At 33.3% G+C, this 10,045-nt stretch overlaps 1 protein-coding gene across 2 annotated transcripts; it reads left to right on the top strand.

Moving 5' to 3' along the window:
• The first annotated feature begins 646 nt into the window (after positions 1 to 646).
• Positions 647 to 7,104, top strand: LOC114711165 (glycosyltransferase BC10-like). 2 transcript variants are annotated; one of them, XM_028895519.1, is made up of 11 exons: positions 647 to 946; positions 1,709 to 2,214; positions 2,865 to 2,963; positions 3,779 to 3,879; positions 3,976 to 4,047; positions 4,173 to 4,263; positions 4,771 to 4,851; positions 5,763 to 5,822; positions 5,911 to 6,033; positions 6,367 to 6,405; positions 6,487 to 7,104. In XM_028895519.1, exons 2-11 carry the CDS (start codon positions 1,834 to 1,836, stop codon positions 6,613 to 6,615), a joined length of 1,176 nt encoding a protein of 391 aa, XP_028751352.1. In that variant the 5' UTR covers positions 647 to 946; positions 1,709 to 1,833; the 3' UTR covers positions 6,616 to 7,104. The 2 variants fall into 2 exon arrangements, with proteins under 2 accessions (XP_028751352.1, XP_028751353.1); XM_028895520.1 differs by lacking the exon at positions 647 to 946 and having other exon boundaries at positions 2,090 to 2,214; positions 2,865 to 2,979.
• Positions 7,105 to 10,045: the final 2,941 nt, after the last annotated feature.

Genomic DNA, 10,045 nt, shown 5'->3' with positions numbered 1-10,045 from the left:
TTTTATTGGTGAGAAAATCAGATAAACTTTTAAATACAGAAAGCACTAATACTTTATAAATTTTGTACACAAAGAAAACTGATATATATTTTAATTTATGTCATTCTCATCAATAAAATTTTTAATATGGAACTTTTTCTAAACCTTTTGTTTAATTAATTTTAATATTTGTAACACTCTTGTTTATTTCGTATATCATTCTATAATAGATGAATTATTTTATTTGGTAACTGAATTTAACTTTAAAACAAATATAAAAGGAAATTTTTATTTTATGTAACTTGTTGAAATAAAAAACTTCACAAAATTATCGAACTACTTCACCCTTGTTGGAAACAAAGAAAATAAAATAAAATTAGAAACTTAATTCATTTATGAATTATGACCATTCTTTATCGATGACTAGTCTTCTTCTGGGTCAAACAAAACTGAAGTCGGGGGTCGTCGTTCTCGATGACCAGTAGTATATTTCGAGAAACTCAACACGCGCTGCGGCTGCGCCTGGTCAAACTCATGAATCTTAACCGATATATAATTTATATTCTATATATAATATGCTTAAGATCAATTTTCCCGGTAATATATCTAATTTCATAATTTCTATTTAATTCAATTAATTCACTTCCGCCAATCGCCGGCTTTCATGTGGTTTTGGTTTGGCTGGCACGGACCCAAAACGACTCGTTCTTCGTCTGCGACTTCTAGAGAGAGAAAGCACGAAGCAGAGACAGCCCAGAAAAACAACGAATCCTCCAACTTCTACAATCTCGGACGGCAAAACATCAAGACGTTCATATTTATATAGTAGCAAGTCTCTCTCTCTGAGGACCCTGTTTCTTCTGTGTTCATCTTACATTGCGTTTGCCCTAGATCTTTTACGAGCATTTGGCTCTTGGAGATCTTTGATCGTTCCCAGCTTCGTTGCAGCTGAAGCCAAAGCTTATAGGTACTCATGCTGCTCGTTCCCATGTGCCTTTCAGTGTCTTTGGTTTCATCGACAGGACTTTTTTTTCTTTTCTCTGTTTTTCTGTTTGAAATTGTTGTCATTTATTTGTTTCGTCCCTCGACGATGGAGGATGAAGTAAAAGAGCCAGAGAAAGGAAGGACCTTGTTTGAATTACGTTGGTTGTGTTGTGTTTTCAGAGTCATTTCTATCTATATTATATTGCTTGCTTACTTAAAATGGCAAGCAGGGGGGCTTGGGTATCCGTGTCAGGTTGACCGGTATGCATGACACAGTGTGCATTTTGGATTTGAATTTTTTTCTTGTGTTTCTTATTGGGAAACTGAAATTATTATACTCGGGCTTGGAATTTATGATTCGAATTATGATGATCGTTTACTATATGGAAAGATTCTTGATGAGTGTATAGTTTAAACTTTTCCCGCTATTTCAATTTATATTTTAGGTTTTTACAGTTTCACCCAGGCAACTGGTTGTTGTCTAATGGATGTTTAAAATTTACTTCCGTCACTGAAGTCTCCAATTTGCAATCCGATTGGATGTTTTATTACGCTGGCCTGAATTTTATATCTGAAGACTGTATTCGTTAACATCTGGATCTCTAAATTTCAACATCAGGGAGACCTTTGTTCGCCCTATGTATAGCATGAAAATCCGTTTGGGCAGGGATATCTGTGTAAAGATTTGAGTTCTTTTGACTAGTTGAATGGATCTCAATGCGTTTGTTACATGTTTTAATTTCAGATTTTTCTGTTACTATCTGCTGAAGGTTTACCGTGGCCAATATACTTTGGTTTCTGGCATTTGGGAACCGTAAATGTTGATAAAAAGGAGAATTGTTAGAGGACAAGCATAAAGCATTTTCTTAGATGAAGACAGCAAAAGTTTGGCGTCTGCGCATGAGTGAAATGCAGATGCTGTCTGGTTCTCGCCATCGCCCGCCATTGAAGAAACCACTGTGGATTATCGTCTTGGTTCTATTTGTATGTCTGTTTCTAATTTGTGCCTACATATACCCACCAAGCAGCAGTTCCGCTTGTTATGTGTTTTCTTCCAAAGGATGCAAGGTTATTGCAGAGTGGCTTCCACCTCCTGAAAGGGAACACACGGATGAAGAGATTGCATCACGTGTTGTGATTCATGATATTTTGAATGCACCACATGTCCTTCCCAAAAGTCCCAAAGTTGCCTTCATGTTTTTGACGCCTGGTTCTCTTCCATTTGAAAAATTGTGGGATAGGTTTTTCCAAGTAAGGATGTCTTACATGCCTCTTTCATCAGTTATTTATTTATTTTTCTATATTTCGTGCTTTCTATCAATTCGTGTGCTCCTGTATATTTTATTTGTGAAGAACTGATTCATTTCAAAATCTGAATTTTTTCAGCAAAGACCTAATAATGCTTTTTATAATTTCGTCTCATACTATTTTTCTCAGTAGATATAGATAGATAATAAGAAGTTGACTTAAGCATGGCAGTCCTTTGTGCTCAGACAAGGAATGAAGGGTAAAAGTAATGGTTGCAAAATTGCATTTTTTAAATGTAAAATGCATAGCAATTTATTTAAAAGGAATAAATGGTATTATAGTTATTATAACTTGTTCTGGTCCTAATATTACTGTTCTGCTCCCTTATAGATAAAGATTGTGTTCTTGGGAACATTTGTGCAGTAATTAGTGTTGCCCTGGCGCGTTGCCTGCAAGTTATATTAAAGCTTTTTGATTCTCTGAAGCTGTCTGTTCACGTTGATTTTCAGTACAAAATATGAAATAGGCCTGTACTACATGAACTGTTTTACTTATAGTCTCTCTTCCATATTTGTTGGTTTATTGTCTGTGTCTGAGTATAATAACTTTTATCTGTGTATTCACGGAAAGAATGCTTCACTTCTTTTTGGCAGGGTCATGAAGGCAAATTCTCTGTTTATGTGCATGCTTCTAAAACCAAACCAGTTCATACAAGCCGGTATTTTGTTAATCGGAATATACGCAGTGACGAGGTGCATAAATTGGCCTGTAATTGTTCTGCTCTGTTACTATTATTTATAAGTTGTGTTGCCTTGTGTGCATGAACATAAGTTCTTTAGATACAATGTAATAATATAAAGTAATAGCTGATGACTGTGCTTTTTCAATCCTGTTTGCATAACAAAAGGGTTAATAGCATAAAAGAATTATTGATAAATTGATGATTTTTCATTAATTTTTATTAAATTAAAGTAATCACTAAAGCTCATCTCGCAGCTTAGAGGTTGTGTTGAATTTAATGATAGGAATAATAGAATTGCAGAATGATGCGCAGAGGATTTGCATATATGTCTCTGTTGAATTGAAAATTTTCATGATATTATAACAATCTAATAATGCCTTCAAAAGTAGGTGGACCAATGAATTGAGTTTTTCATGAGCTAGCCTTGGCCTGCAAAAAGTTTAAATTCGGTTCAACTTATTCATTAAGTGAATGAGAATATGAAGCTTATTTAATTAAATGAGTTGAGTTTGAATATTTGATTCTCAGCATCTTCGGCTAATTAACGGTTATTCACTTCTTGTTTATTCATTCACTTCTCCTTAGAAGTCAAAATGTTGTAAATTTCAGTTTCTTCATTTTTTCCAGAGCAATGTTGTATCCTGTTGTCATTAGTTGGTTGCTTCCTTCAATAATTTTTTTAATAAAAAATAATTTGTGGAATGTACCCTTAAGTTGAGCTATTGCCATTCTGTTAGTAACTGTAATAGTAGCAACTAGCTGGAGTAATCATGTGTTGTTTTATCTAATGAGTTGCTTTAGTAATTAGTAATTGTCTTGTCGCAGGTGGTATGGGGGAAAATTTCTATGGTTGATGCAGAGAGGCGGCTGTTGGCAAATGCTCTGCAAGATCCAGACAATGAGCAATTTGTTTTGCTTTCTGAAAGGTCATTAGGCCATGAGAAAATTTAAATATTCTGTTCTTAGTTCTGAGTAGCAGTATTGGTTTTATTAACTCTGGTTTGGTTATATTGTTTTTGCAGTTGCGTGCCACTGTATAACTTTGACTATATTTACAACTATTTGATGAATACAAATATCAGCTTTGTTGATTGGTATGCCAAACTTTGCTAAATGTGTTGTGTGTGTGTGTGTTTTATGGGTAGCTCTTCCGGTTTTGCATTCTGTTTTCAACTTGCTGTCCTTTACTAATGCAGCTTTGCTTCCTTTTTCTTCTTAGCTTTAAGGATCCTGGTCCTCATGGCAACGGCAGGTATTCAGAACACATGTTACCAGAAGTTGAGATGAAGAACTTTAGAAAGGGTGCACAGGTATTTTTCTTGCTGGAATCATATTGGAACCAGGAAGAGAATATTTGAATAGAAACTTTGCTTGCTTATAGGAGTAGGAATTTAAAGTCTGGACCCATCACTACTATTTAGACTTTTTTTTTTGGGGAATTGCTCTTATCAGAGAATTCCAGTTAGATAATTAGATAAATGGGAGCTCTTCGTACATTTTTATAGGCTTTACCTCTATGTTATAAAAAACAACATATTCTATTAGTTGAGTCCTTTGATATAAAACTGGCTACAAACCAAATTATAATAACAAAATATATTTTTCATTGTTATACCGCAATTCACGTTGCTGCTCGATGCTCATGTATATCCATGCAGTTTATCTTCTCAGTTTAAGGCTCAGTGGTGCTTTGAGTTTACCTCTTTTTGTTTTTTTTTTTTTTATTATTATTTTATGTTATTAGTTTGTACCTTGTGTATTACTCTGAAATACATGTCGCACATTTAAACATGTCATGGTTTCACTTTCTCCTGCAGTGGTTTTCTGTGAAGCGACAGCATGCTGTTATAATCATGGCTGACAATCTATATTACTCAAAATTCCGTACTTACTGCGAGGTGAAGTTATTCTTAGATATGGCTAAATTTGAAATTGAAAGCAATTTTGTTGGTTTTTAATATTTGGTCTCGTGTTAACTATATCAACTTTGCTTTAAAGTTGCTTTGTCAGCAAACCTTAGAAAGTATATCTAACATTTCATTTTGTTTCTTGCGTTTGAGCTTTTGATTACATCCTGTATATGGGGATCAATGTGATTCCATATGCAATAATATGTTTACTGATTAAGTTTCTTTTCCCCATGAGCGGTGTTTCAATAATTTCTTTGAAGTTTCCGTAACGTGAATGCTCCACACAAGGTGTAATTGAACAACGAGTTCTATGCATTTTGGTGATAAAAAGATAGATAAGAAATGCATCATGTTGGCACTTTGATGGACATTAGCTTAGAAGGATTTTTGATAATGCGTGCAAGTCACTGTTGAGTAACAAATTCAGTGCCACTTCTAAAATAAAGAAGCTTTGCAATCTCTGTGATTTTTAATATTGCACTTTTGAGTGTGTCCGGTGTATGGGGGACCAATATGATTTCACATACCGTAATATCCTTCCCCTTGAAATGTGGAATTTTAGTCTCTTCCTTTCATTTTCTTAAATGGTTTTTTGAATTCATTGCACAAGGAAGAAGTAAACAATAACCTATTGTCACGTTCTGGTAATCTGATGCAGAAATTTCCAATCAGTTGCCAGACAACGCAAGTCAAGAAGATCTTGATATGCGCAACTAGTCCAACTACTGTACAAAGATTATTAGCAAATACTGTTCCTTTAAATTACATGGAAATTTGAACAGAAACAGTCACTTTTTGTGCATGCTTTGCTTTCATATTGAAGATCTTGTAGCCAGGTTGTCATATGCACGTTACATCTGTTCAATTATTGATGTTGAAGTTCTTGATGATGATCACAGCCTGGTGTGGAGGGGCGGAATTGCATTGCTGATGAACATTATCTGCCAACTTTCTTTCACGTGAGCATTTCACCTCAAGTGCATGACCTTTTTGGGCTTTTCACAGTTGTTTAGCCTTCAACTACTGATTGAGTTACCTGTGGTTCAGATAATCGATCCTAATGGAATTGCAAACTGGTCAATAACCCATGTAGACTGGTCTGAGAGAAAATGGCATCCAAAATCGTATAGGGCTCGGGATGTAACATATGAGCTTTTGAAGAATATTACGGTACAGTTCTGTTAAAACTGCAGCTTAAATAGCAAATCTATGAACGTCCTTGATCTTTGTTTTTGTGAGTGTGCATATCTCTTCTGAGAACTGTAGTTTGGCTAAGCATATGCCAAGTCTATGCCAACCTGGCACATTTTGATTATGCGCACTTCAGTAATTTTGTCCTCCCACCTTGCGTTATGTAGTTCTGTTGTGGCGACTCCTTGAACCTTTCATTTCTCACGTGAGGATGAGAGTAGTGGACATTTCCAATAGTTGACGCATTTAATTCTTGAAATTTCTTATCAACTTTCTGACACTTATTTTCACAATTATTTGTTGTACTTGCAGTCCATTGACGTCAGTGTGCATGTCACTAGTGATGGGAAGGTATGGTATCTTGAGAGCCCTCCTGATTAGTTCTATTCAATTTGCACAAGATAACCTAACAGAAAACTTGTGTTTCTACAGAAAGAAGTGCAAAGATGGCCTTGCTTGTGGAATGGGATTCAGAGACCATGTTACCTATTTGCCAGGAAGTTCACTCCTGAAACACTAGACAATTTGTTGCATCTTTTTGCCAATTACTCATCACCTTGAGCCAACTATTTTTGACTCGATTCTTTGGCCGAATCAGTTTTCGCTTTCGGCCTCCATGTCTCTCATGTGGCATGAGAGTTGTAAATTGCAGCATATTATTGTGGCTTCATTGCCTGTCAGCCACCATTCTTGGGATTTGGATGCATGGGAAACACCAGAGGCTAAGGAGGTACTGTTGCTCCTTTGAGGATAGATGACTAAATTAGTTTTTTCCATTTTGGGTTATTAATGCTTCTGACTTCCTTGTCAAATTCTGGGGAATCATATAATTTATGGTGGCCAATCTCTGTAAAATTTGCACATTGTTTAGTTAAAAATACAGCACCACACTGCTACTACAGAAACTTGCTTCTCAATTCTGACGGATGCCGCCCTTTTCCGTGGCTGACTCGTTCACAAGATAGGATTGAAGATCACTAATGATTGATGTGTAATTTGGAATAGGGTCACATATGAATAATAGAATTGAGTTTTGTTACTCTAGTATTATCAAGTTGTATTCCTTAACTTTTTGATATGGAAAAAATGACGAATTGTTCTTCCTCCGCAGAAAATCATGAAAATAAACGATAAATTGTCTCTATACAAGTTATGATAGTTAAATTCTCTTTTTAAGTTGAAAACATTATTAATATAAAAACTAGTTTGACAATAAATTTGATTATAAATATACAATTTTAATTTATTTTGTTTTTTTATATTTATGTATTTATTTAAAAATAGTTTTTGTAGTTACACATATTAAAGATTTAATCAAATGATAGTTTTAGTTAATATACATTATTAACAAGAATATTTTAAGAAAGATAACATATTTATTACAAATAATTAAATTGATAATTTTTTTTAATTTACTCAAATTAGTGAACTACTTTTTATATTAAGGACTAGCATAATGTATTGTGTAATAAAAAAAAAACATATTAATTTGTCTTATCTTTCAAATGAAATAATTAGGGGTTTAATTTTTATCTTTTACATTTCTTCATTCTCAGAGAGATTAATTTTTACTTTTTACTCGCAGATGTGATAATAAAATAAATTTTAAATCTATAAAAAAAAAAAACAGTGAGAAACTTAAGAGCCCAAAGCAAAGTTAAGAGGAAAAATACAAAACGCTTAGATTTGAGATTTACATATTTTTCAATTTTCGTATCAGGAAAATTCCAGAAAAAGAAACATGAAATTATCATTTTTTAATTCCAGTATTTAAGAGTTGGAAATGATAAGAAAAGAAATCGTGCCTAATCTTATATTTGGCAAATGTAGTTAAATGATTAAAATATTTTTGTATTAGATTTTTTAAAAAAAAAAGTTATCAAAATATCATATCAGACACTATTTTCTTTTATGAGATTTTAAAGCATTAAGTGCCTAATTTTAAATATCACATTTTACATTTCCATTTCCATTTCTTAGTTTCTTTACTTGTCATTTTCCCGATTCAAATTCAACCAATCAGCCTCAAATTGAAATGAGCCATTCAACCAATGAAAGAAATATTGCTATCTAAATCTGATATCTCTATTTCTCTTTCCACATCAATTAGATGTGGCTTCCAGTTTACCATTGAAAAAAAATGTGGCTTGCAATTATTGCTGCTTGCTTTTTTTTGTCAAATTAACAAACAGTATTTGAATATCTTTTGTTTTTTTCAATTGAAAGTCTGTTTGAACAATTATATTTCTTTAAATAATCATGCGTATTAGGAAAACGTTAGTGCCCAAGATTTTTGTTATTTGGCCAAGATGCTAATGCTGTCATAAATTTTAGGTATATGCATAAAATTAAACTATATCTAAGAAATTAAAAGAAACAGATATTACAAAAAGAGATAGTGAAACAAGAAAGGGAACAAATATGAAAAGAAGTGCTGTACAACAAAAGCACCTAAAGGCCAACAAGGCAGAAAAGAACAAAAGCAAGAAAGGTAATTAATTCCTTTTCTTTTGGGCATGAACAAGAAAGGTAATTTACAAATGAGAATCCAAGTAACTTTGGTTTTCTCAAATCCAAAAATTAAGTCTTAATATGAAATGAGAATAAATAGAATTAACCTTTATTTAACTAATAAAATTGTGGTAGAAATATAACTAGCCCATGATTAGGTAGTTCTTTCACAGAAAAACCAATACAATATACACAATAATTTGACTTAGAAATTGCAAGGAGATGGCTTCCTTCAATTTTTCTCATCTCTTTGTGCTCCTACTTCTTGTTTCAACAGGTTAGGCCTTCTCTATTATTTTTTTTCCAATTTTTTATGCCAATTAATTATGTGAAAAATGAAACCAATACCTATCTATGTACCGATTAGTTCATTTTAAATGATAAAAAAATTTAAATTTATTTTTGGGTTTGGCCAGAAAAGCATCGCAAAACTTTTTGAACCATATGTGAAGAACTTTTTAAACCTTTAACATTGAAATGATTATTAAAGATATTAAAAAATACATGCAGAAAACATCAAAAACAAGCATTGGAAAAATCATGCCAAACACTTTAATTCAAACCAAATATTTTAACATCTTTCTTTTTATTAAATTTCTAAAATTGATTATCTTCAATTATAATTAATATTGAAAATGCTAAGTTAAGGTTTTGTGATATATTACAGGAGGGATGATGGTGGTGGACATAGCGGAGGGGGCCAAAATATGCTCAGACCCAATGGGCGCTTGTGGGGCCAGAGGTAAATGTAATGAGAAGTGCAAGCAAAATCACGATGGTGGGCAAGGCACTTGTAACTTGGGCCTCTGCACCTGTAATTATCCCTGTGGGCCTTTTGCTGTTGGACCCAAAAAGGATTGAACTTTGGGCCTGAGCTTTGGGATGAGCTGATTCAATCTGGGTTATGGGCTTTTGTTGTGCAATTGTCATGTATGTGGCTGCTATTTCTAAATAAATGACAATAACAATAATGATGATATGAGAAGTGTTTTTCTTTTTCATTTTTTACAATTAACATATTTGAATTAACTTCCACGAATTTAGTCATAAATATTTTTAGGAAAAATAGAAATAAATTACCATCAATATTTTTTTTTGGACGGGTAGCAATGAAAATTGAAAGAATAATAAATATAGAATTTGGAGTGTATAAGGTTCAAAATTCAGATCATGTTTAGCAGGAGAAAATCACAAAAAAAGATAGCTAAAATAGAAAAATTGCATACAGAGACCTGTTCATAAAAATTGTGTTCAAAACCCATACTATTGTTTAGAGTCATTAATATGGGTTGCACCCACAAGTCCAACTAGTTAGCCTGCCAAGAATGGTGGGTTAGAGTTGGCCAAAAGTCAACTTGCTACTACCTCAAAAAATATAACCCGCACCGTCATAACTCGAACCAACCCGTAGGTTAACCCACCTATTTTTTTTAAAAATAATAATGAAGGCAAAAGTAAGATAGACTTTCACTCCAAACTT

Source organism: Neltuma alba, unplaced genomic scaffold, assembly GCF_004799145.2.
Source record: "Neltuma alba isolate B1F8T4 unplaced genomic scaffold, ASM479914v2 tig00011281_pilon, whole genome shotgun sequence".
In the NCBI taxonomy this organism is placed as follows: Eukaryota; Viridiplantae; Streptophyta; class Magnoliopsida; order Fabales; family Fabaceae; genus Neltuma; species Neltuma alba.
This window is presented reverse-complemented; position numbering and strand designations above follow the sequence as displayed.